We start from the raw sequence: 27,696 nt of genomic DNA on the forward strand, positions 1-27,696 counted from the left end.
AAGGAAACTGTTTACTTGAGACTTGGAGGCATTTGTTCACCACTTGGTGCTTGAAGGTATTCTTCAATGAATTTCTTCCCTACAGTTTTCAGAGGATCTGAAATGGCACAGGATCTGGGCTCCCAGAAGGGGTAACTTCCAGCTGGTACACCAGCCAGCAGGGCACCCTTGCAGGCATTCTGCGTGCAGTGCTGTCGAAGCTCTGCTCACAAGATCTTGATCCTCTCCACAGCGGCCTCCAGCTTGAGCTGCTCCACCTGGCACTGCAGGGCGCCCACGCTGGCCCGGAGGACATGGCGCAACCAGGCTGGCTCGGGGCCTGTTTTATTTTACTTAAAAATATCTTATTTATTTATTTTGCAAAAGTAAGGCACAGAGAGAACGGGCATGCCAGGGCCTCCAGCTACTGAAAACAAACCACTTTGTATATCTGGCTTTACATGGGTACTGGGGAATTGAACCCAGGTTGTTAGGCTTTTCAGGCAAGTGCCTTAACCACTGAGCCATCTCTCCAGCCCTGAATATCCATCTTATCAAGAATTTTAATATATGAATATACTGTAATTTGATAGTAATCACATGTATCCTATCTTTTTGTTTCCCCTATGCTTTTATTCCACTGAAATATCCCTCCTTTTTCTAATTAGTCATCCTTCTATTTTCTTTTTGTCTACTTCCTTCATCTGTGTCATAATATTGATGGGTACAATATCGTGCAGGTTTCATGGAGGTAACAAAATTCACTGTGAGGTCATATATGTACCTGTCAGATCATGTCTGGAGGACAGTACCCCATAGTACGACCCCACGCTGTCTGTCATTTCCTCTCCTCTGCAGGTTCCCTGAGCCTTGGAGGGCAGAATAGAGATGGCTCATTGAGGGCTGAGCTCCCAACAGCCTCTTAATTTCGGCAGTTTGATCAGTTTTGAGTCTCCTCTGCATGTACAGCTATCTCCAAGGAGAATGCATTTTTATTAGATTTTGGTTCTTCCTTCCATTGTTCTCAAATACAAGCATTTACATATGTGCTTGTTTGTCTATAAGGACCATCAGTTATTTAATCTTTGATCAGTTAAAGGGCATCTAGGTTGTTTATAGTTGGGTTTAGAAGTGAAGCTACTTTAAATAAACATTTGTAGCTAGGCTTTTTAAAAAAGATTTTATGGGCTGGAGAGATGGCTTAGCGGTTAAGCGCTTGCCTGTGAAGCCTAAGGACCCCGGTTCGAGGCTCGGTTCCCCAGGTCCCACGTTAGCCAGATGCACAAGGGGGCGCACGCGTCTGGAGTTCGTTTGCAGTGGCTGGAGGCCCTGGCGTGCCCATTCTCTCTCTCATTCTCTCTGCTTCTTTCTCTGTCTGTCACGTTGAAATAAATAAATAAACATAAAAAAAGATTTTATTTTTACTTATTTATTTATTACAGGTGGGGAGAGGGAGAGAGAGAAAGAAAGAGAATGGGCTTGCCAGGGCCTTTGGCCACAGCAAATGAACTTCAGACACATGTGCCATCATGTGCCTGTGACTTATGTGGGACCTGGAGAATTGAACCAGGGTCCTTAGGCTTTGCAGGCATGCACCTTAACTGCTACGCCATCTCTCCAGCCCTGTATATAGGTTTCTATTTGAATATGTTTTTATTTCTCTGGGGTGTGTCCAACAGTCTGATTATTAGATTGTATGGAAAGTCATTTTGTAAGAATATCCTCTCCTAGAACAGCCCACCAATAATGTACAAATAGTCCAGTTTTTTTAATTTTGTTTTTGTTTTTTTGAGGTAGGGTCTCACTCTAGCCCAAGCTGACCTGGAATTCGCTATGTAGTCTCAGGGTGGCCTTGAACTCATGGTGATCCTCCTACCTCTGCCTCCTGAGTGCTGGGATTAAAGGTGTGCACTGCCACGTCCTGCTCCAAATCATCCAGTTTTGAAATTCTTGTTAGTAGTAGCTGTCCTCACTAGTTTAGTGTAGCTTTCTGATAGACAAGTAGTGACAGCTGATTGTGGTTCTCATGGGGATTTTCAGAATGTCTAACAATGTTGCACATCTTTCTATGTCCTTATTTGCCCTTTGTATCCTTAGTACAGTGTTTTCTTTCCTGACTCTTATGTTTGAGTTGCGTTCTGTTATTTTTTTTAAAATTTATAATGTATTTATGTATTTGAGAGATGGGGAGAGAGGGGAAGAGGCAGATACAGAGCGAATGGGCATGCCAGGGCTTCTAGCCACTGCAAATGAACTCCAGACACATGCACCACCTTGTGTATCTGGCTTACATGGGTCCTGGGGAATCAAACCTGGGTCCTTATGCTTTGCAGGCAAGGGCCAGTAGAGAAGGAGGAGGAGAAGGAGGGACTTAGGGTAATCAGTATCCACAATGCAGCTGGAAGAGTGGGCAAACTAGTGCATTACAATTAACTGTTCACTTCAAAGTAACTAGAGTTCTGTGACATGTGCTTGAGATGCTGACTATTATTTAGTCATTGTATGGAATTCCAGTATTGTAATACATAAGCAACTGCACATATATCAATTAAACAGAAACACTCTGGTGGTACAAATTTAGAGTTCCAGTACTTCATAGAGGCTAAGGCAGGATTGTGAGCCCCCAGGCCATCCTGAGCCACATGGAACCCTTCTCGTGCTAAATAGGAATGGTTTTTTCCACGTCTAAGCATGGTGTTAGGAGTAAGTGCTTTTTAGGTGTTCCTTATCACTGTAGCCAGAGTATCCTTTATCCCTAGTTAGCTTCGCTTTCTTTGTCTTCAGCACTGGGGATTAAACTGTGGGTCCTTGTATGCTAGGCACGTACTCTACTACTGAGTTATATTTTCAGCCCTCTTTTTTACTTTTTTGTTTTGTTTTGTTTTTTTGAGGTAGGGTTTCACTGTAGCCCAGGTTGACCTGGAATTCACTATGTAGTCTCAGGGTGGCCTTGAACTCACGGTGATGTTCCTACCTCTGCCTCTTAAGTGCTAGGATTAAAGGCGTGCACCACCATGCAGGCTTCTTTTTTACTCTTTTTTTTTTTTTTTAGTTTGAGACAGAATGTTACTATGTTGCCTGGGCTGGCCTTGAACTCACTCTAACCCAGGTAGGCCTTGAACTTGTGATCCTCCTACCTTAGCTTCCTAAGCAGCTGGTATTATAGGCCTTTGTCATCTGGCACGATTAGCTTTTTAATCGTTGCTTATAAATAATTAGTGCTTTTTCTGTATCTATTGATAATGATCATGTAGATATCCTTCTTTTGCCTGTTGATGTAATACATTGTATTAATTGATTTTTGGATTGTTGAATTAGCCTCATATATTTGAAATAAGTACATTTGATTGTGGCATTTATTCTGTACATAGTTGAATTTTGTTTGCTGAGCTTGTTGAGGATTTTTACATCTTTATTCTTAAGAAATGCTGTGTATGGACTTTTTCTGTTTTGTAATGTATTGATATTAGGTACAGTTGCCCTCCTAGAAAGAGGGGAAAGGATGCTGCTGCTGCTGCTGCTTTGCAGGACATTCTACTGAATTAGGTCATTGTTTTCCTCAAATGTGTGGTAAAAATTGTCAGTGAGAATATTTGTGCCTCCTGCTTTCTTTTTTTTTTTAAATTTATTTATTTATTTATTTATTTGAGAGCGACAGACACAGAGAGAAAGACAGATAGAGGGAGAGAGAGAGAATGGGCGCGCCAGGGCTTCCAGCCTCTGCAAACGAACTCCAGACGTGTGCACCCCCTTGTGCATCTGGGTAATGTGGGACCTGGGGAACCGAGCCTCGAACTGGGGTCCTTAGGCTTCACAGGCAAGCACTTAACCACTAAGCCATCTCTCCAGCCCTCCTGCTTTCCTTTTAATAAGATTGCTAATTATTGATTTCATATCACTAACAGTTACTGGCTGCTCTAGAGTTCTTTCTGAAGTTTTTGTGTTTTATATAGTTGAGGTTTACTTCATTTATGTTATGAGTTTTTGTCATAATACAGGTGTTCATAATAGTCACTTTGTGATTGCTAGTGATGATAATTAGTTTCATTTCTATTTATTTACTTACAAGTGTTGAGGGGAGAGTAAATGCTCCAGTCCCTCTTAGTCACTGCAAATGAACTTCAGATGTATGCACCACTTTGTGCATCTGGCTGTTACATGGGTACTGAGGAATTAAACCCAGGCCATCAGCTTTTGCAAGCCAGTACCTTTAACCACTGAACCATCTCTCCGGCCCTATTTTTATTTCTAATATTAGTGTTTTCTATTTTTTTTTTAATTTATTTGAGAGAGTGGCAGAGAGAGAGAGAGAGGCAGAGTGAATGGGTATACCAGGGCCTGTAGCCACTGCAAACAAACTTCACATACATGTGCCACCTTGTGGATCCTGGGGAATTGAACCTGGGTTGTTTGGCTTTGCTGGCAAGTGCCTTAATGGCTAAGCCATCTCTCCAGCCCGGGATTTCTATTTTCTGCATTTTTTTTTCTCCCTCTCTGTTAGCATAACTAGAACCTTTTCAATTTTATTAGTCCAAGTAGCCAGACTTTAGCTTCATTCTTTTCTTTATTTTCTCTTTTCAGTTTCATTAATTTTTGCTGTAACTTTATTTTCTGTTTCATTTTTGCTCTTTTTTTTCCTAGCTTCCTAGGGTAGAATCTTAGGTGACTGTATTTGATACTGTAAGTCTCCCTTTAAGCATCATTTTATAGTCTTTTATCATTTTAATAAGCTTTATTTTCATATCCATTCAATTTTATATTTATTCCTTTGCTTCATTTGATACTATGTTATATTCCAATTATTTTAGGTTTTTCCAGTGATCTTTGTGGATGATTTCTCATTTAATTCCATTGTGGTCTGTGACATACTATGCAAATATTCTATTCTTTTATGCTGTTAACATGCTTTTTATGGTCTGTCTTAGGGACTGTTAGGTGAGCTTGAGAAGAAGGCATTGTTGTTAGATGAAGCATTCTATAAATGTCAATTAGATCGAGTTGATTGATGGTGCTATTCAGTTCAATAGTATACTGAGTTTCTGCCTATTGAGTCTGTCAATTACTGAGCTAGAGAGGTTGATGTCTCCAATTATAATAGTGCTTCTTGCAGTTCTGACAGTTTTCCCCTCAAGTATTTTGACATTTGTTTGGTGCAGTCACATTAAGGATTGTTATGTCTTTTTGGAGAACTGACACTTTTTCATTAATGCCCCTCTATCCCTGATGATTTTCCCTCCACTTAAATTAGCTTGATATTGATATAGCTATTCCACCTTCTGTTTAAAGCACGATGCATCTTTGTCCTTTTCTTTATGTTCACCTGTATGTGTCTTTATGGTGGGTTTCTCATAGATAGCTTGTCTGAATTTTGTTTTCTCATTCACTCTTGACAGTCGTCAGTTGTTTAGACCTTTCAAATAAAAATTGATTATTGATACAATTGGGCTGATCTCTCCCAAATTTGTAGCTTTTCTACTCAAATGCACTTGTGTGGTACTTTGAATGTATGTCCCCCATAGACTCAGGTGTTTTATTAATACTGATTTTGTAGCTTCAGTCCCTAGTAGGCAGACTTCTGCTATAGGGGCTGTGTCACTGAGGGCAGATCTGAATTCCAGCCTAAGGTGTGCCATGTTTTGAGTCCTGGATGTGCTTGCTTGTGGTGATGGCTGTTTGATGGTCTCTCTCTGTTTAGATTTATAAATGGGAACCAGCTTCTTCTGCCATTTCTTGGAACTTCCCCTGGATGTAGGCTTGAAATAAATGCCCTGCTCCCATAAACTGTGCCTTGTTTGGATGTTCATCACAGCAATGTGGAGTTATCTATAACTTGTTTATTTTTTGCATCCTTTCTGATTTGAATTGAGTATCCAATGGCATCTCATTTCTTGCTTCTCGTCATAAGTATAACTTTTAAAATTTTGTTTTTACTAGTTGTCCTGTGGTTTGTAATATACTTTTCTGACAGTTAAATTAACAACCTATTGCTTCATGAATAGTGCAGGTACTTTATAGCAGTATATTTCTTATTCCAGTCTCTTCTTGGCCTGTTTTATGTTCCTGTAACAGTACCATAGATTGGGTGCATAATGGACAAAAATTTAATGGTTGTGGAGGTTGGGAAGTTTAATATTCAGGTGCTGGCATCTGACAAGGGTCTTCTGGCTATAGCACTCCATGGAAGAAGGCAAAGGGTGTGGGGAGAGCCAAGGAGTTCCTATAATCCCTATATAACAAGCCTAGTCCTACAGTGATGGATTTCATCCAGTTTGAGAGCTGTTTCATGACCTAATTTCTTGAAGTGCCTGCACCTTGATACTGTTATACATGGCGATTTCAACCTCATTGGGAAGGAACACTCAAAAAATTGTAGCATCCCTTCTATCATTTATAATATTGTTCATCTGTTTCACTTATCTGTAGGTTATAATTACTGTGGTGGTTTGATTCAGGTGTCCCCCATAAATTTAGGTGTTCTGAAGGCTAGGTTCCCAGCTGATGGATATTTGGGAATTAATGCCTCCTGGAGGGAGTGTGTTGTTGGGGGTGGGCTTATGGGCTTTATAGCCAGTCTCCCCGTGCCAGTGTTTGGCACACCCTCCTGTTGCTGTAGTCCACCTTATGTTGGCCAGGAGGTGATGTCCACCCTCTGCTCATGCCATCATTTTCCCCTGCTATCGTGGGGCTTCCCCTCAAGCCTGTAAGCCAAAATAAATCTCTTTTTCCCAGAAGCTGCTCTTGGTTGGGTGATTTCTAACAGCAATGTGAACCGGACTGCAACAGTAAAGTGGTACCAAGGAGTGGGAGGATTTGAAACCTTGGCCTAAGAGATGCTTTGCAGTGCTGTAAGTAAAGATTGATGGTCTATCCTGGTCAGAGCTGAAAGACCTGAAGGCAGTAAGAACTATGGACTGTGAGGTTTGGCTTATGAGGGTGAGAAAAAGCTTTGCCTGGACTGGGCTAGCAGTTTGTGTGAGAAGCTTGCTCTTATGCCCATGTCCTGAGGAGTTGTGCAGGGTTGCTTAGCGTAGAAATGAACTGGTGTGAGCAGAGGAATATGGCACAGAAAGAAAAATCTTTGGGTGAACTGCTGCCCGTTCAGCTGCAACTGAGAGATGACAACCTTTGAGACTGGGCTAGCTGACCTGCACTGGGGCAACAAGAAGAATGTAGACTCTTTTGAAGGGGCCTGAGTGCTCAAGGAGTGTCTTTATTCCCCCCTGGATTAACAGATTGGCACCCTACCTGGTATCGTGGAGTATAAGAAATGCTGGAAAGAGGGTCATTGAGTTTGCAACACGGTCTTGTGTTTTGGAAATGGCCATGGGTAGTGTGAAGCGGGTTTGCCTGTTGCCTGCATAGAGACCCCATGGGGCCATGAGGATGAACCGTGGCTTGCAGTGGAGACCCAGTGGAGATGCCGGGACCATGAGATGGCTGCCGAGGAGCTGCCGGCCCGATGAAGTTTTCCAGGACTGTGAGTAGCCTAGCTGGAGGGGCGAAATTGGAATGCCAGAGACTTGTTGCTAGTTAGAATTATCGGACTTGAAGATTTGTCACTGGCTAGAGTTGCTGGACTTGAAGCTACAGAGTTTGATATTTGCCCTGGTTGTTTAAATCTTGTATTGGTTGAATGTTTCTTTGCTATGTCCAATGCCATCTTTTGCAGTGTGAATATTTATTCTGTGCCATTCTGGGTTTTTTGAGGTTATTTTTTGGTATTATGGCTCAGTTAAAAGATCTTGGACTATGGGAATGTATGATAAAAATGATGGGAACTTTTAAAATGAGATGAATGCATTGTATTTTACATCATGTATGGATATCAGTTTATGGGGGCCAGGGGCGGAATGTGGTGGTTTGAGTCAGGTGTCCCCCATACATACATTCAAAGTACCACACAAGTGCATTTGAGTAGAAAAGCTACACATTTGGGAGAGATCAGCCCAATTGTATCAATAATCAATTTTTATTTGAAAGGCCTAAACAACTGACGACTGTCAAGAGTGAATGAGAAAACAAAATTCAGACAAGCTATCTATGAGAAACCCACCATAAAGACACATACAGGTGAACATAAAGAAAAGGACAAAGATGCATCATGCTTTAAACAGAAGGTGGAATAGCTATATCAATATCAAGCTAATTTAAGTGGAGGGAAAATCATCAGGGATAGAGGGGCATTAATGAAAAAGTGTCAGTTCTCCAAAAAGACATAACAATCCTTAATGTGACTGCACCAAACAAATATATATCATATTACATATGTTATATAGCACTATAAATCTGATCAGTGAAGACAAAAACCAGTTTTACCTTTTCTTCCGATGTCTAATTTTCAGTGATGATCTTTCCTTCCGGTTAATAGTCATGAGATAATCAGATTGGCGTGGTGATACACACCTTTGATCCCAGCATTAGGGAGGCTGAGGTAGGAGGATTGCTGTGAGTTTAAGGCTAGCCTGGGGCAACAGAGTGAGTTCCAGGTTAGCTTGGACTAGAGAGATAACCTGCCTCAAAATAAAAGACAAAATCCCTCAAAACCATGTATTTATTAGATAATCAATAGGTATATTGTAATATCCGTTTATTCCCTCTGTCACCCTCCACCGTTACAACTATTCTATCCTTTCTGCATATTTGTAGTACAATTTATATTTTTACATCGTAGTTTTCTTCATGGTTAGTTTGAGTTCTGTCATGTTTAGTTCATATAGCCAGATTTTATCCTGAGGCTTTCAGCTCATTTTTCGAAATGCATAGTTTGTTCTTTAGCGGGTTTTCAGGAAGAGCTCAAGGAGTATGCTGTTAGCTATGTCTTTAAACTTGCAGGACAGCTTGACTAGAACTTAGGGTTATATTCAGGTTCATGTATGGCTCACATGTGTGTGGGTGGGAGGCTCAGTGATTTGGCTATTCTGCCTATATAGCTTGCCCCCGGGATATTCATCCTCTGCCTTCTGGGTCCTGGGATAACCCAGCGTCTATGTGAGTGCCAGGAACCTGAACTCTGCCCTTCAGACTTGAGTGGCAACCACTTCATCCACTGAACTATCTCCCTGCTCCCTAGGATGATTATCTTCATTTGTTTTCTAACCTGCTGTTCTCTTACTGGACTTTTTTGGAATTGCAAAGGGTCTTTTGGGAGACATTATAATTTAATTTTTGTTTCTGGAAAACACACACCACTTTGCTGTATATGTGAACTTGTTATCTCTTCCCATCATCTGGTCATACCATTTCTGAGTTGTTACAATTTTAATTTATAGCCTCTTCAAATATTTTCTTAATTTCACTTTAGGTTATTTCGAAATACTAATTAACAATTTTCCTCTTATTGACAGTTATATTTTTGCAAAGTTTTTATTATGTTTGAATGTTATTTTTCCTACAGGATTTTATGTTAGGCTTTTATTTTATTCTCTAGTGTTTAAAAATGATTGGTTTTCAGGTAGAGAAGAACGAACTTCTGTAGGAGGAGGGAATTGGTTGCTGTTTTTTTTTGTTGTTTTTTTTTTTTAATAAGGGGAATTTACTGGATTAGTTTATGGCAGTCCAACAATAGCAGTCTGTAGACTTGAAAGTCTAGGAGCCTGGTAGTTGCGCAGTCCTTGTGGCTGGATGCTTCAACAGTCCCAAACCAACTCTGAAGGCCTGAAGTCTTCTTGGATAGCTGCTGGTCTTTAGTCCACTCTAGTCTTCAGTCCATGCTAGAAGGCCGAGGAAGCTTGGTTCTAATACCAGTGAAGGATGGCCAGATAGGAAACATGCACGTGGATGCAGTGTCCAGCAAGCAGCACAGGCAGATAGGAAACATGCACGTGGATGCAGTGTCCAGCAAGCAGCACAGGCAGATAGGAAACATGCACGTGGATGCAGTGTCCAGCAAGCAGCACAGGCAGATAGGAAACATGCACGTGGGTGCAGTGTCCAGCAAGCAGCACAGGCAGATAGGAAACATGCACGTAGGTGCAGTGTCCAGCAAGCAGCACAGGCAGATAGGAAACATGTACGTGGATGCAGTGTCCAGCAAGCAGCACAGGCAGATAGGAAACATGTACGTGGGTGCAGTGTCCAGCAAGCAGCACAGGCAGATAGGAAACATGTACGTGGGTGCAGTGTCCAGCAAGCAGCACAGGCAGCCAGGTGGGAGGAAGTGGCTCCTTTCTTCCAGAGCTTCCTTACATAAAGAGACCTCCCCCTCTCCTGGAGGGCCATCCACTCTGGGGGATGGGCTTACTTTGGGAAAAGGACTTGTTCCTTCAGTTAATCCTTCCTGGAAGCAACCTCAGAGACCCACTCAAGAGGAATATCTGTGGTTTCTGAAAAAGATCAAATTGACAACAGAACTTTACCATCAACCGATCCTATATCCCAGTCAACTATTTCTCAGTCAACCTTACAAAGTCTAAAGGTAACCAGTTTCATTAGTTTTGAGGTTATCCTTTCTTTACTTTTTTTTAAAAAAAATTTTGTTGTTTATTTATTTGAAAACGACAGAGAAAGAAAGAGGGAGAGAGAAGGAGGGAGAGGGAGAGAATGGGCACGCCAGGGCCACTAGCCACTGTAGATGAACTCAAGATGCGTGCGCCCCCTTGTTCACCTGGCTAATGTGAGTCCTGGGAATCAGGCCTGGAACCGGCGTCCTTAGGCTTCACAGGCAAACACTTAACCACTAAGCCATCTCTCCAGCCCCCTTTACTTATTTTTAATAAATACAGGCTGCTGCCCTTTTTGAGCTTTGTGCCTAAAGGCCCCTCTCAGTTATGTCTTTTTAGAAATGTGACATTTAAGAAATAGTCAAAGCTTTTTCTCTCCCTCTTTATTTGCCTTTATGTCTTTGCTGCAAGAGTCCCCTTTAATAGTATTTACTGCTGTCCTTTCTTAAGTCTGTGCCACTTGACACTTTTTGCTTTGCGTAGGTTTTGTTTTCCCTGTTTCTGACTATTTCCCCTTCAGGGTGGGCATCCATCTTTCTGAAAGTCAGATGATTGGTAGAAGGTTTCTGAAACCCAAGTCTAAGGTCAGCAGTTGGGGGTGTTCTTCAGCGCCTTACACACTGGCTGCCTTGGCGTTTGTGTACATCTTGGAGCCTGTGAAAGGCTTCATCTGACTATCCAGTTCTCAGATTTCCATGTTCAGATTGTTCAATACCCAGGATTGGGGTTTGTTGAAAAATACTTTTATGTTAATGGCTTCTTCTAATTAATGTGATTAACTTTTTTTTGTTTTTTTCAAGGTAGGGTCTCACTCTAGTCCAGGCTGACCTGGAATTCACTATGTAATCTCAGGGTGGCCTCAAACTCACAGCGATCCTCCTACCTCTGCCTCCCAAGTGCTGGGATTAAAGATGTGCGCCATCATGCATGGCTAACTTTTTTTTTCCTCAAGAGATGTATTTGTGAACCCTGTTCATTTCTTTTTTAGTACTTACCACAGTGTGTAATTATCTTGCTTCAACTCTATTTTGTTCTTCTCATTTGAATGTTAGCATTATAAGTAGGGACCTTGTTATCTTATATAATATAACATTGTATTCCTGGAGCCTAAGACACTGTCTGGCACTTTGGTAGGACTCTGAGTATTTGTTGAATAAGCAACTCCAGCTTACGATAGACACCTCTTCCAACTAGGCTCTTGCCTTAAAACTGGAAAGTGTTTGAAAGTGAGTCTGAACTGTAAGGTTCAGGAGTGACCAAGACCAGGAGACCCACTCTGAGGCAAAGATGGAAGCTTTTATTTGGGGAAAACACGAGCTGCCAGGAGCCAAGTGACCTGAGATAAGGGGGCAGTAAACCTAGACCTGAGGCATTGTTAGGCAAGGAAGGTATGATGGCTAGGTGGTTCCTTGAGGAATGTGGAGGACCCACTTTCTTATGTCTCTGTTGCCCTCCTACTGTGACTCCATTTTTGTCCTCAGCTAACATGAACATCTACAGTGTGGACAAATACTTGATTTGAGGGAAAGCTATGTTTTCTAGCATACTCTTTAACTTTGCAGAGCCGTAGATATTCAGAATTGACCTTAGAGCTGGTCTTTTCTTTGCATTTTGAATTACTTTTGTGTTTGTTAAATTTTATGCTATTATAAATTGCAATTTTGGCTACAGATATCCATTTTTTTTGTTTTGTTTTTATTTTTATTTATTATTTGAGAGCAACAGACAGAGAAAGAGGCAGAGAGAGAGACAGAGAGAACAGGCACACCAGGGCTTCCAGCCACTGCAAACGAACTCCAGATGCGTGTGCCCCCTTGTGCATCTGGCTAACGTGGGTCCTGGGAAATTGAGCCTTGAACCAGGGTCCTTAGGCTTCACAGGAAAGCACTTAACCACTAAACCATCTCTCCAGCACTCCCCCCCTTTAATTTGAGGTAGGGTCTCGCTTTAGCCCAAGCTTACCTGGAATTCACTATGTAGTCTCAGTGTGATCTCAAACTCGGCGATCCTCCTACTTCTGCCTCTGAAGTGCTAGGATTAAAAGAGTGTGTCGCCATACCTGGCTTAGATACCCATTCTTGTACCTTTATGGTATTACTCCTGCAGAGTGTTCGTATGTAGTAGTAACTGTTTTACAGTCAATTGGTTATATATATATATTTTTTTGTTCATTTATTTATTTATTTATTTATTTGAGAGTGACAGAGAGAGAGAGAGAAAGAGACAGAGCGAGAGAGATTGAGAACGGGCGTGCCAGGGCTTCCAGCCACTGCAAACGAACTCCAGATGCGTGTGCCCCCTTGTGCATCTGACTAATGTGGGTCCTGGGGAACCGAGCCTCGAACCGGGGTCCTTAGGCTTCACAGGCAAGCGCTTAACCGCTAAGCCATCTCTCCAGCCCTATATATATTTTTTAAAAGAAATGTAATATTCATTCTTATTTCTTCTTTCTTCCTTCTTTTTGAGTCAGGGTCTCACTCTAGCCCAGGCTGACCTGGAATTTACTCTGTAGTCTCAGGGTAGCCTCAAAGTCATAGTTACCCTTTTCCCAGTTTTTATTTATGAGAGAGAGAGAAAAAAAGGGTGTGCTGAGGCCTCTAGCCACTGCAAATGAACTGTAGTCTCATGTGCCACCTTGTGCATTTGGCTTACATGGGTCCTGGGAAGTTGAACTTGGGTCCTTTTGGCCTTGCAGGCAAGCACCTTTACCTCTAAACCATCTCTCCAGCCCCTAACTTTGTTTCATTATACCGTTTTTCAACATGTGTACTTTGATAAAGTCACCTCCCTTTGCCCTTCCCCAGTAGTCCTCCTCCTCTCTTTTTTTTTTTTTTTTTTTTTAAGTGAGAGAGACAGAGAAAGAGGAGAGAGAGAGAATTGGCACACCAGGGCCTCAGCCACTGCAGTTGAACTTCAGATGTTTGTATCACCTAGTGGGCATGTGAGGCCTTGTGTTTGCCTCACCTGTGTGTGTCTGGCTAACGTGGGATCTGGAGAGTAGAACATAGGTCATTAGGCTTTGCAGGCAAGCACTTTCACCACCAGGCCATCTCTCTAGCCCTGTTTTTTTTTTTTAATATATTTATTTATTTTCAAGCATGGGGGGAGAGTGAGAGCAGGCGAATGACTGAGAATGGGCACTCTAGGTCTTGCACCAGCTGCAGATGAACTCCAGAACTCTAGCTGCATGCACTACTTTGTGCAGCGGGCTTTATGTAGGTTCTGGGGAATTGAACCCAGGTCACTAGGCTTTGCCTTCACCACTGAGTCTTTCTCCAGCCCCTAATTTCGTTTTATTTAAATCTAAATTTCCTAAATGTGAGAAAGCATAGTATTTATCTTTGTGTCTTATTTCATTCCTGGCTTCTTTTTAAAGTATACTTCTTGGTTGTGGCGGTTCATGACTGTAATTCTAATGTTTCAGAAACCAAGAGAATTCATTGGAGTTCAAGGCCAGTTTGGGCTGCAAGCCTCTGTCTCAACAAGAAATACATGGATTTATTTGTAGTTGATAGAGTAATCATTCTTACATGTGCAATGCAATGTGATATTTGAATACATGAATACAGTGTGTCAGTGATCAAGTTATAGTAATTGACATCTATTGAAGGACTCAGGAACCAGATGGATGCCATGACAGGCTTCAGAGTCCTCGGTAGGCCTAAGTTTCTCAGATGGACGCCATGACAGGCTTCAGAGTCCTCAGTAGGCCAAAGTTTCTCAGATGGACGCCATGACAGGCTTCAGAGTCCTCAGTAGGCCAAAGTTTCTCATATGGATGCCATGGCAGGCTTCAGAGTCCTCAGTAGGCCTAAGTTTCTCAGATGGACGCCATGACAGGCTTCAGAGTCCTCAGTAGGCCAAAGTTTCTCAGATGGATGCCATGGCAGGCTTCAGAGTCCTCAGTAGGCCAAAGTTTCTCAGATGGACGCCATGACAGGCTTCAGAGTCCTCAGTAGGCCAAAGTTTCTCAGATGGACGCCATGACAGGCTTCAGAGTCCTCGGTAGGCCAAAGTTTCTCAGATGGACGCCATGACAGGCTTCAGAGTCCTCGGTAGGCCAAAGTTTCTCAGATGGACGCCATGACAGGCTTCAGAGTCCTCGGTAGGCCAAAGTTTCTCAGATGGACGCCATGACAGGCTTCAGAGTCCTCAGTAGGCCTAACTTTCTGTTTCCCGGCAAGATCTAAGGGTGGGTTTAACAGTTACTGGAAACTGATTATGCCATAAGATAAGTTTAATTCCCCTAGCTCCAGCCGTAAGGGTAGGCTTAACAGTTAAACTAATTATGCCATACATTCCTGAAGTCATGAGACATTCCTGTAGTCATAGATTGAGCTCAATTCCCCTAGCTCGAGCCCATCAACTTTGCCTGCCAAAATCCTACACCAACCAGAAGAGTACACTGTTTAAATCAACCAATCATGTACCCAACCCCTTCTTCTATGTTCAAATCCATATAAAAACCCTACCTTCCCCACTACTCAGGGCTCTTGTACGGATCCACTACGTTGGTGAAGTCAAGAGACTGAGCTTTAGCCTGAATTAAAAGCTCCTTTCCGGGCTGGAGAGATGGCTTAGCAGTTAAGCGCTTGCCTGTGAAGCCTAAGGACCCCCGTTTGAGGCTCAGTTCCCCAGGTCCCACGTTAGCCAGATGCACAAGGGGGCGCACACGTCTGGAGTTTGTTTGCAGTGGCTGGATGCCTTGGCATGCCCATTCTTTCTCTCTCCCTCTGTCTTTCTTTCTGTGTCTGTCGCTCTCAAATAAATAAATAAAAAATGGACAAAAAATTTTTTTTTAGTTCTTCTTTGTGGTCACTGGGGATGCCGAGAACTGGGCATAACACTATCACTTCCGGCAGCTGTCATGTTCTCTATGTTGGAGGCATTCAAAATCCTGTTAGTGATTTTGAAATACTCTATTGTTGTAAACCATAGTTGTTCTACTGTTACTGGAAGGGGTCTTGGTGGGTCTTATATATATATAAAACATTAAAGTTTTGAGAGATTATATGACGACTTATCCAACCAATTAGTGTTTGGGTTCAAGATTTAATGATTCCTAAGTTGATTTCTTCTAGATCCATTTTATCTCATAATTCTAGAGGATGTTTGTAAACCATCAAAGGAAAAATGTTTCCAGATTAAATCCTGCCATACTCTTTTAAATACTCCTGTTGATTGACTTCTGTATATCAAATTAAAGGTGGTGTATTAGACAGTTTCACATTGCTTGATGAACCTCCAAATTAGGCACAGTTATGGGAGGAAGGAAATTTATTTGAAGCTTACAGGTTGAGGTGAAGTTCCATAATGGCAGAAGAAGCTGACCCCTTTTCATAGGTCCACACGGAGAGAAGAGCCACCACCAACTCCAGCAAGGCACTTTACATATCTTTAGCTAGCAATTCCAGATCCGCCTCCAGATACCTTAGGGCTGGACCTAGGATCCATCTCCTCCAGCCAGGCTGCTAGAGATCTAAATAACAAGCTTTAATAAACGTCTTGAATTGCTTGGGGACGTCCATACAAACTACCACAGGTGGCTTTTGAGTAACAAACTCTCAGTTTAAAATCTCACAAGTATCCTTAAGTGTCGTTAATGTTAAAGACTTCAAGTTTGCTTAGGGGCTACCATTTATGTTTATTATATTTAGCTTAATGGCACCTTAAAAAGCAGCACTAAACAGGAATAGGAGTTGAGCATAAGTTTAATCAAGAAAAAAATTTTGCTGATTTGAATTAAACTCATATCTTCTTATGATGGCTTTTAAGTTTGTTTCTCCCGTTTAACTGATAGTATATAAATATAGTGCCTTCAAGAATATTCAAAAATAGAGATAAAACTTGGGTGAAGTTACATGTATTCTAGTTCAATTTCCCATATGTTTCTCTATAAATTTTTGTATTCCTAATAGAGAACTTACTCAAGCTTTGGCTTTGTAGGCTGTGCCAAAAAGACTTAAGCTGTTTTTTTCATTTTTATTATCTTCCGTTTTTATCCAACATTGGTAGGAATGAAAATGCATTTGAAACTAAGCCTAATGAAAACAGGAATTCCTTTTAGTACCCAGCACATCTCCTTTTTCAGTTTTCCTTGACTAGATACAGTTATCATTTATGTTTTGGATTTTACATTTGTAAATAGGAGGATTTTTGCTTTTCTTGTAGACCAGGTGCAGGCCCCAGCCTATTGAAAGAATTTTACCCAAACATGGATATCAGACCAAATCATATTTATATTAATAATACGAATAACAAGATTGAAGAAGAAGAATTGAAGAGGTCTCTGTATGACCTGTTTTCTCAATTTGGCCATGTGGTAGATACTGTGGCTTGAAGCCCATGAAGATGAGAGGGCAGGCCTTTGTAGTAGTCAAGGAGCTGGGCCCGTCCACAGCTTTGAGATGGTTACAAGGACCAGTGCGAAGCCAGTATGCTAAAACAGATTCTGATATAATATCTAAAATGTGTGGCACTTTTGCTGACAAGGAAAAGAAAAAAAAAAAAAGCTGTGGAACTGGGGCAGGGAGCGCCAAATGCAGTTAATGCCCAAGGAAATTCAATGTCAAACCCTCGGGTTCCCAACTACCCTTCAAAGTATTTTATTCCTTAGTAACTAACCAGAAGAGACTAAGGAGATGATAATGTCCATGCTGTCCCTGGTTTCCAGTAAGTACATTTGGTACCTGGGAGGCCTGAAATTGCTTTTGTTGAATTTGAAAATGGTGGGCAGACTGGAGTGGCTAGAGATGCTTTGCAAGAGTTTAAGATCACACCATCTCATGCCATGAAAATCATCTATGCCAAGAAATTACATTTGGAATGTCATTTTTAAAGGACTTGCTATTTATAGTGCTTGCTTTGGTGACATGTGGCCTGGTCATTCTACTGGCTGAAAGTGGTGGAGAAGAGAAAGAAATACCATCTAGTCCTTGTTAGATTTAGTGAACTATGACATATAAAGACCTTCATTTTGTACAATAAAGATTTATTTGTATTCTACAAAGATTTTGTTAATTTGGAAAATATTTAATTTTTGGTAAAACATGTTTCCTATAGTTTGGGCTCTGAATTGTATCTTGTATAACCATTTTTGTTATTGATTTGTTTTTCTAGGCACCAGTATAAATGAAAGTCACCCCAGAAGGGTACAGTGGTCATTTTTCTATTTATATACATGTCTATGTGCATGTGCACCCATATACACACTCACTAGGTGGGATCTCTTGCCAGCTGCAAATGAATGCCTCCCCAGTTTTCTGAGAATGAGTGGGGAATTCAAATCAGGCAGGGCTTTGCAAGCAAGCGTCTTTACTTATTTAGCCCTTTCCCTTCTCTTCCCTTCTCCTTTTTCCTCCCCTTTCCCTCCCCTTCTTCCCTTTCCCCCTTCCCTTTCTTTGTTTTCTTTCCTTTTTCTCCCCATCCCCTTTTTTCTTTTTCTTTTTTGCCAGAAGCAAAGATTCCTTAGCAACTGGAGTTAAAACATCATCCATGAAAATATATCTTTGTCTACTTTATTATGCTACCAAATGGCCTTTTCTTTCTCTCATATCTCCTATTAGCTGTATATCTTTTCTTTGTTTCCTTGGTTGAGTTTATTTACACGTTCTTTTGTTGTTGTTGTTGTTGTTGTTGTTCTTGAGGTAGGGTCTCACTGTGTCCCAGGATGACCTGGTACTTTCTAGCCCTAGGCTGGCCCAGTGATCATGTTTATCCTTCTGTATCTGCTTTCCATAGGTCTATGAAAACTACCTGTAAAAAGTATGGCCTTCTCTTTCTCAGGACTAAGCAAGGGCCACTCCACACGCTTATGTTAATCATGACTCCAGTTTATTATTCTTGGCTTCAAGTACCCTATCCACAAGCTTTGCTAAGAGCAATCACACACTTGTTTTTACCTGTGACTTTTGCTTACAATGACCTCAGTGACAGCTAATTTAGATTGACTTCCTCTTACAGGAGATGAAATGGACCAATGAAATTTTAAAGACAAAAGACTGTATATCCTGACTTAACCCCCTTCTCCAATCAAATAAGCAGGGCTGGGTAGACCATGCCTGTAGTCCTAGTCTTGGGAGGCTGAAGTAGGAGGATCACTGTGAGTTCAAGGCCAGCCTGCTTGCAAATAACTTTTTAAAAATATATTATTATTTTTTAAAAATTTTTTTGTTCATTTTTTATTTATTTATTTTAAGTGACAGAAAGAGGGAGAGAAAGAGACAGATAGAAAGGGAATGGGCGCGCCAGGGCTTTTAGCCACTGCAAACGAACTCCAGATGTGTGCGCCCCCTTGTGCATATGACTGACGTGGGTCCTGGGGAATGAGCCTCAAACCAGGGTCCTTAGGCTTCACAGACAAGCGCTTAACCGCTAAGCCATCTCTCCAGCCCAAATATATATTATTTTATGTATTTGAGAGAATGGGCACACCATAGCCTCCAGCTATTGCAGATGATGCATGTGCCACCTTGTGCATATGGCTTACGTGGGTCCTGGGGAATCAAACCTTGGTTCTTTGGCTTGGCAAGCAAACACCTTAACCGCTAAGCCATTTTTCCAGCCTGCACATAATTTTTTAAAAAATTTTATTTGAGAGACAGGAAGAGAGAGGGGGGGAGAGAATGGGTGCACTGTGCACCAGGGCCTCCAGCCACTGCAAACGAACTCCAGACTCATGCGCCATCTTGTGTATCTGGCTCACGTGGGCCCTGCAGAATTGAACCTGGTTCCTTTGGGTTTGCAGGCAAGTGCCTTAACTGCTAAGCCATCCCTCCAGCCTGCAAATTATTTTTTTTAAAAAGTTGGTAGTCTAGGTGTTTTTGTCTGTGGCATTTGGTATGCCAGATTCCATTTTTTTCCTTCTCTGGCTTATCAGAAGATACCTTTCAGCAACCAAATACTCTGAACTGAAAGGGCAAGTAAGTTCACTGTCCTCTCTAAAGATATTTCATTATTTCTTACTGCTTGTTGTTTTACCCTCAACTATACACCGGAGCCTTTCCATAAATTTTACAAGACCAAAACATGTTCATGCTTTCTGTTCCTGTGTTGGACAGCATTCCATAATTGTGACAAAATATCTGTGAAAAAGAACATAGAAGTAGATTCATTTTGGTTTATCATTTTAGAGGCATTAATCCAGTCAGCTGACTCCACTGTTTTTCAGGTGTTTGAGGTAACATTTATACCCTGACTGAGGGCGGGGTGTAGGAAGGCTGCTTAGCTTATGGCAGTCAAGAACAGCAGACAGAAAGGGCCTTGAACTACGTACAGCTTCATGCCCCAGTAGCCCATTCAGTGTGAACTCAGTCAGCCCCATCCAGTAATGAGGCTACCAGACACTTCTCAGTAGTGCCACCACCTGGTGGATTAAGTCCTCAACAGATGAATTTTTGGAGCTATTTTGTATCCAAACCACACTGAATGGTCCATCTGCTGAATTTTCAGATTATGACACGATACGCTTCCCTAGATCATTCAGGTTTATTTCTCCCTTTCCTTCCTGCTACCTTGACTCTATGTCAGTTTCTTATAGGTGTATCTCATTGTTTTATTTTTGTGTTTATTTTGTTAGCACATTAGTTGTTCAAAATTATGGGTTGTTAGGACATTTCTCTTGTTCCCCCTCATCTCCCACTAGTCCCCCTTCTATTATCATGTCTCTCTCCCTACAAAACATATAATATTTGTCCTTTTGAGAGTCTGGCTAATTTTACTGAACATCATCAGTTTCATCTAGTTTTCTGCAAATAGCATACTTTATTCTTTCTAGCTTGAAGGGTTAATGATTTTTCACTTTCTTTACATAGCTAAATAAAGATACTGTGCTTGTTTATATATGCATATATACATTCTGTATCCTTTCCAGGTATTTGTTTTTTAAGTTTTCAGGTGTTGTGACATGCTAATATTGAACCATTTTGGCAAAGTTTCTTTTCATATTTCCTGTGGCTTTTACTTTGTTTTGTTTGATTCATTATAACTAACAAGTTAAATTATTGTGGTTTGCTAATTTTTTTTGCTTTATATCCTACTTAGTATCTGCTGTATCTGCTTTATATATATTATCTAGTATGAAAAGTATACCTTTTAAGTAGATTTCTGTGTCATATTCACTCAATACCAACAGTATCTTACTTTAGATCATTTGTAAGTTTAGCTCTTGGTGCTTGCTGTTAACATTATCATTCTACTTAAAGCTTTTATTATTTATTTTGAGGGAGGGGGTGGAGAATGGGCATGCCCGTGCCTCTGGCAAACAAACCCCAGACACTTGTGTCACTTTGTGCATCTGGTTTACTAGGCTTTGCAGGCAAGTGCCTTAACTGCTAAGCTATCTCTCCAGTCCTAAAATTTTTATCTTAATGCTTTTGACTTTTAAGCTTTTATTTCCTGTTTGCAAAAATGTTTTTGTTGATTATCTGTGATAATAATTTAGATGGGGGCTGGAGAGATGGCTTAGCAGTTAAGCACTTGCCTTTGAAGCCTAAGGACCCCGGTTCAAGGCTCGGTTCCCCAGGTCCCACGTTGGCCAGATGCGCAAGGGGGCGCACACATCTGGAGTTTGTGTACAGTGGCTGGAAGCCCTGGCGTGCCCATTCTTTCTCTCTCTCCCTCTATCTGTCTTTCTCTCTGTGTCTGTCACTCTCAAATAAATAAATAAAAAATGAACAAAAAATATTTTAAAAAATAATTTAGATGGTATGTAGTATGTTTTTTGGTTAATTTTAAACTTTAGTTACTTAGGTTTTTTTTTTGTTGTTGTTGTTGTTGTTTTTTTTTTTTTTCTGGAGACAACATCTCTCTGTAGCCCAGGTTTAGAATTCACCTGGTAGCCCCAGGCTGGCCTTTAACTTACTGCAGTCCTCCTACTTCAGCTTACCAAGTTCTAGAGGAGTATGTCACCACACCAGGCTAATTTTAAATTTCAGTATTGTTAAATAAATTTTTGTTGACTTCAGAAATATTATTCCTTCTAAGAGCTATGTAGGATGAAGGAATTATCCCCCTTATTTTATCTGTTATCCCTCCCAAGTTTCTTATTTTCAGAGTTTTGTGCACGTGTGTGTGCGCGCGCGCACGTGTGCGTGCACATGTTCTGAGTCCAGAGGAGTCCATGTATGGTGTCTTCCTGCATACTTCCACATACTTTCTTTGAGATGGGGTCTCTTGCTGAACCTGGAGCTATAATTTTTGGTCATACTGGCTAACCAGTGAGCCTCAGTGGCTATTGATTCTCTCATGCCTGCTCCCCACAGGACTTAGGGTTACATGGTGTGTGTAACCACACCTGGTTGTTTACAGTGGTTCTGAGGAGTTGAACTCAACAGGCAGGCCTTCTCAGCCCCTCATGCTTGTCTGGCTCCCATCTCCCCAACCCCTGTTTTCTGATTTTTGTGGTTCTAATTGTCTTAATGTATTAGATTTGTAGTTGTAACTTCATAACATTCATGTCAATGTAATTTTTTTTTAATTTAGATTTTAGCTTCAGGGTTTTTTTTTTTTTTTTTTTTTTTGGTTTTTCATGGTTAGATTTCACTGACCTGGAATTCACTGGAAGTCTCAGGGTGGCCTCAAACTCATGGTGATCCTCCTACCTCTGCCTCTGAGTACTGGGATTAATGGCGTGCATCACCACGCCCAGTTTAGTGTCAGTTTTTAACTACAGCAGTCTTCATACTGTTCATACCGTTAGTCTGTGTTTTGTAATTTCTTCTTCTTCTTCTTTTTCTATTTTTTTTTTTTTTTTTTTGATTTTTCGAGGTAGGGTCTCACTCTGGTCCAGGCTGACCTGGAATTAACTCTGTAGTCTCAGGGTGGCCTTGAACTCACGGTGATCCTCCTACCTCTGCCTCCCGAGTGCTGGGATTAAAGGCGTGCGCCACCACGCCCGGCCTATTTTTTTTTTTTAAAGGCAGGGTCTTATTCTAACCTAGGCCAACCTGGAATTCACTATGTAGTCTCAGGCTGGCCTCAAACTCACAGCAATCCTCCTACTTCTGCCTCCCAAGTGCTGGGATTAAAGGCGTGTGCCACTATTACCTGCAAATAAACAATCTTTTTACTAGTTTTTTAAAAAAAGAATTTGTATTTTGGAAAAATTGAAAACATACATGAAAAGCACAAAGAAAAAGGTCTTGAGTTATCTTACCCTGGGAGAGCTGCGGTAGCAAGTTGGTGTATCGTCTTTCCTTTCTCCATGTATGAATAAGCATGTTTTTTCTTAAAACACTAGATTTCTCACCTATATAAACAACTGTTTTTCTTCACTTACTATGTAGTGAACATTTATTTTCCCATGGTTAGTAGAATGAGTAGTGATTATTCAGTATTCTATATAATATAAGCATTATATTTTAACTAATTTCCATTGTCAGGCTATTTACAGATTGCTGTTCTAAATTGTGCTGTGGAGAATGGGCATGATTTATACATTCTAGGTTGTTTGCTAGGTTAGGTTCCAAGATAATTCTGTGGCTTTGTAAGTACAGTGATTAAGAGCCCTTTGAAGTCAGGCTCTATGAGTAAATCCTTACCTTGATGTGTATATTTAAGGAAATTAAATTTTCCTCTGTCAGTTTTTCAGTCTATATAGATAATTTATGTATTTAGAACACTGGGATTCATACATTGTCATTGTCATGGCTATAGTCATTTTTATTTTAAAGCTGTGTATATATATTTGCAATGTTTTTGATATATTAGCATTCTCTTATGAAAAGTTATAATAATATGCATTCTTACCAGCAATACATCAGAGTACCATTTTAGTAGCTCTGGCTAATAACGGATATTATAGTTTTGAAATGTAGTTGAGGGTATGGGCCCAGTTTTGTAGGGACAATGTAGATCTTTGTTTTAATCCCCAATATTTGATTAGGGATGATTTTGAATGTTTAGGGTTTTGCTATTTTCATATGATTTTGTTTTTAAGTACTCTTTATATATTCAAATTTTTATTCACTCTATGTACTGTTAAATTTTATTTATTTATTTGCAAACACACAGAGAAAAAGAGAGAGTGTATGTGTGTGTGAGAGAGAGAATGCCAGGACCTCCTGCCACTGCAAACGAATACCAAACACATATGCAGCTTTATGCATGTGGCTTTATATGGGTACTGGGGAGTTGCACTCAAGCCAGCAAGCTTTGCAAGCAAGTGCCTTCAAGTACTGAGCCATCCTCCCAGCCTCCCAGCCCTACTCCATGGACTTCTTGTTTATTTGTCTGTGTACGCGTGTGTGTATGCGTGAGAAAGAGAGAGAATATGAATGTGTGTGTTGGGGTTGGGAGGAGCTGGGGCCTTTTGTAGCTACAAACTAATGCCAGATGAGTGCGCTACTTTATGCATCCTGCCTATGTGAGTAGCTTGAGAATTTAACTGGGGCCAGCAGACTTTGCAAGCAAGTGCCTGCAGCTGCTGAATCATCTCTCATCTCTCCAGCCCCAATTTTTTGTATTTTATGTCTTCATTTTTTCTTATTGTTTGCTCTTAGTTTGCGTTGAATTGTTGTTTTATGTATATTAATATCTTACCTTTACAGAATATGCATGTAAAGGCAGTTATTTATAGTCTGCTTTAAAAATATTTTTGTCTTTATTTTTTTTACTTTAAAATATTTTTGATTTTTATAGTCTTTTTAAATTTTTTTTGATTTTTTTGAGGTAGGGTCTCACTCTAGCCCAGGCTGACCTGGAATTCACTGTGTAGTCTCAGGCTGTCCTCGAACCAGGTTATCCTCCTACCTCTGCCTCCCAAGTGCTGGGATTAAAGGCATGTGCCACCACGCCTAGCTTTTTTTTTTTTTTTTTTTTGGAGAGAGAATTGGTCTGCCAGGGCCTCAGCCACTGCAGCTGAACTCCAGATGCTTGCACCACAGCGCACTTGTGCGACTTTGTGCTTGCATCGCCTTTGTGCATCTGGCTCATGTGAGATCTGGAGAGAGATTGAACATGGGTCCATAGGCTTCGCAGGCAAGCACCTTAACTACTAAGCCATCTCTCTAGATCTATAGTCTGCTTTTGTTTATTTGTTTGTTTTTCGAGGTAAGATCTCATTCTAACTCGGGCTGACCTGGAATTCACTATGTAGTCTCAGGGTGGTCTTGAACTCATAGCAATCCTCCTACCTCTGCTTCCCAAGTGCTGGAATTAAAGGCGTGCACCACCATACCCAGCTTAGTCTCCTTTTTAAACAAGTATTCATTTATCTATTTTAATAAGAAATCTATTATTAGTGATTATATAAAGAAATCTATAATTCATTTATTAAATACCTTCTCAGTGCCAGGTATGCATATAACATTTTTAAAATATACTTTTTTTATTTTGAGAGCGAGAGAGAGTCAGTACAATATACTTTTAAAATCAAAACAATTACCAATTTTCTGTAAAGTTGCAAATGTGGTGTACAATTTATTTTCCTTATTCAATTTTCTTCATTGGTAACAATACTTCCATGGTAAATTTATCACAACTAACACAGAGGCATTGGTATGATATTATTAACTAAACTTCACATCTTATTTGTACCACATTAGTTTCTTTACTAATGCCCTCTTACTGATCCAAGATTCCATCCAAGAATTACATTTCCCTTTTAAAATTTTTATGAAAATAATTGTATTAAGTATTTGGAGGAGTGATAGTCATATCTTTTATTGAATGTTCCTCAGTTTGGGTTTACTTGATTTTTTTTTAAATGGTTATATTGGGACTATTCATATCAATATGAACTCTTGAATATCTATTTTATATTTTGCATTTGGGCTGGAGAGATGGGTTAGTGGTTAAGGTGCTTGCCTGCAAAGCCTAAGGACCCAGGTTCGATTCTCCAGGTCCCACATAAGTGAGGTGCACATGGTGGCACATGCTCCTGGAGTTTGTTTGCAGGGGCTAGAGGCCCTGGCATGCCCATTCTCAATATCTCTCTCTCTCTCTCTCTCTCTCTCTCTCTCTCTCTTTCTCTCTCTGTCTCAAATAAATAAATAAAAATAAATCAGAAAAATATTTTGGGGTTTGGCCGAGGTCAGAGGATTGCCAGGAGTTTAAGGTCAGCCTGGGCTAGAGTGAGACCCTGCCTTGAACACACCAATAAATATATAACATATACTATATGTATGTATGTGTGTGTGTGTGTGTGTGTTTTGGGTTTTTTTTTTGTTTGTTTGTTTTGTTTTTGTTTTTTTTTGCTTTTTTTGAGATAGAGTCTCGCTGTAGCCCAGGCTGACCTGGAATTAGTATCAGGTTGGTTTCAAACTCACAGTGCCCATCTTACCTTAGCTGTCTACCTTAGTGCTGAGATTAAAGGTGTGTGCCACGATGCCTGGCTTTTTCAGCTTTTATCATTTACCCATTTTATATATAAAACGGCACATGTCTTTGGAGTTTGTTTGCAGTGACAGAAAGTCCTGACATGCCCATCCTCACTCTCTGTGTGTGCCTTCTGTCTCTGTCTCTCTCAAATAAATAAGTAAAAATGTTTTAAAAAACCTTTCTTGAAGGTTGGGTAGATGTCCCAAGGTTGTGAGTACTTTTAAGTATGGCGATCTCTAAGGTCATAGGCCACCAAGCTTGACACCTTAGAACCCATGTGACATAAAGCTGATTGTGGCTTCCTATGTCTTAATCCCTGCCTGTGGAAGCTGAAGACCAGTCAGTCACTCCTCACTTGACAGCAGCCTGTCTGGATTTAGGGAGAGGCCCATCCTGAGGAAGTACGTGCCTGGACACTAGAGAAGGTCTCTGCATGCAGGTGCATGGGGTGTGCACATCTACACATGTGTTTAACACACCTTTCTTGAGCTAAAGATGGATTGTATACATGAAAGAGTTTGTAAGTGGGGAGAGAGTGTATAGGGTGGGGGAGAGGTTAACTGTTATTTTATCCATAATGAATGGGGCCAGAAGGCTTCTGGATTTTGAATTTTGGAACATCCGCATATACATGGTGAGATGGGAATGGGATCCCAGCCTAAACAGTGAAAATTCATTTATGTATAATAGTTACACCATTAACATATTGCCTGAAGGCAAGTTAATATAATATATTTTTAGTGCACCTACATTTACTATGGTCACACATGGAATATTCCAGGAAGGGTGTTGTGCCAGCACTTAAAACGTTGTGCATTTTGAAGTACTTCAGTAGTGCTGGGGCTTTTCTCCATTTTTGAAATGAGACCTTTATCCCCCCCCCCCTCCCATGTCTGTGCTCTGGAGCACCAGCTGGCCAAAACCCACTGGGCTGCCTATGCACTCTTCCTCCTCCTGCTTCAGCCTCTGGTGTTGGGAGGGCTTTGCGTGTCAGCATTCCCAGTGCTCTTTATCCTTGTTCTTAAACTCTTGTCTGTGTAGTAGAGGCTTCCTGTGCTTTTCCTGTTTTATAATCTATTCTTATGCAAGTTTAAAACATTCTAAAACTTTATGATAGTTTCTGCACTGTTAAATTATAATGGTAAACTTTTTCTCTTTTTGTCCTTTCATGTTCACTTCCTTGTTGATTAATTGCTACAATTTCTTTTTATTTCAGGAATATTTTAGTGGATAAACCAAATGACCAATCTTCACGATGGTCTTCAGAAAGTAACTATCCTCCCCAGGTAAGATTGCATGTAGTACCTGAGAAGTCAAATTCAGACAGTCATGTACTCCAGTGGCATCAGCTATCTGTATCCATAAGAATAGTTTGTCTTTGGGACTGCGAGCCACATTTTAATTTTCTCTCTTTTTACCTATTCAAATTTTGGAAAATTTTTGATTTTGTAGTCAAATACAGTACAATATTTAATGAAAACACTTCAACCTACTTGAAGATATAAATTCTAGTTTGTGTATTTTTAATGATGTAAAACTGAGGGGTTTATTGTGATCCTAGCAGAGGTTTGGTCCTCTTTTCCATCATACTTTTAGTCTTTCTGTGAATGTTGAAGGAAATGTCATGAATTGAATTTTAACTCAGTGACTGCCTTTTGGCAAAAATAAATCACAATTTATTATATTGTTAAAATGGTGGACTTAGAAGGTGTTAGGAGCATGAACTATATTCCTTTACCTTTTTATTTGTTTAAAAGTAACCAGTCTCTTAGCTTGTTTATGCTTATTTTGTACTTGACACATTTATAATGTCTATATCCTTGGGGAAAATTAATCTGTGGTAGGTAATGTATATAGGTAAATAAAACATTAATTATAAGGAAATTTGTGGAAATCTAGTCTGTACTTATTTTCCTTTTTATAATGTATTTGCTTATTTGCATTGCCTGGTATTTACATA

The 27,696-nt window shown here is 40.5% G+C and overlaps 1 protein-coding gene and 1 pseudogene across 3 annotated transcripts in view; both read left to right on the forward strand.

Annotated features, from left to right (window-relative positions):
- Mkln1 (muskelin 1) overlaps window positions 1–27,696 on the forward strand; it is a 144,205-nt gene that overhangs the window by 18,705 nt on the left and 97,804 nt on the right. For 2 of the 3 annotated variants that reach the window (XM_045159991.1, XM_045159992.1), the window contains exon 2: window positions 26,953–27,022. In XM_045159991.1, coding sequence (XP_045015926.1) covers window positions 26,953–27,022 — 70 coding nt within the window. Of the gene's footprint in view, window positions 1–17,537; window positions 17,570–26,952; window positions 27,023–27,696 lie in introns of all 3 variants that reach the window. The other variant, XM_045159993.1, reaches the window with a different exon arrangement.
- Window positions 16,633–17,256, forward strand: LOC101601440 (annotated as a pseudogene).

This window comes from Jaculus jaculus, chromosome 10 (assembly GCF_020740685.1).
Source record: "Jaculus jaculus isolate mJacJac1 chromosome 10, mJacJac1.mat.Y.cur, whole genome shotgun sequence".
Taxonomy (NCBI): Eukaryota; Metazoa; Chordata; class Mammalia; order Rodentia; family Dipodidae; genus Jaculus; species Jaculus jaculus.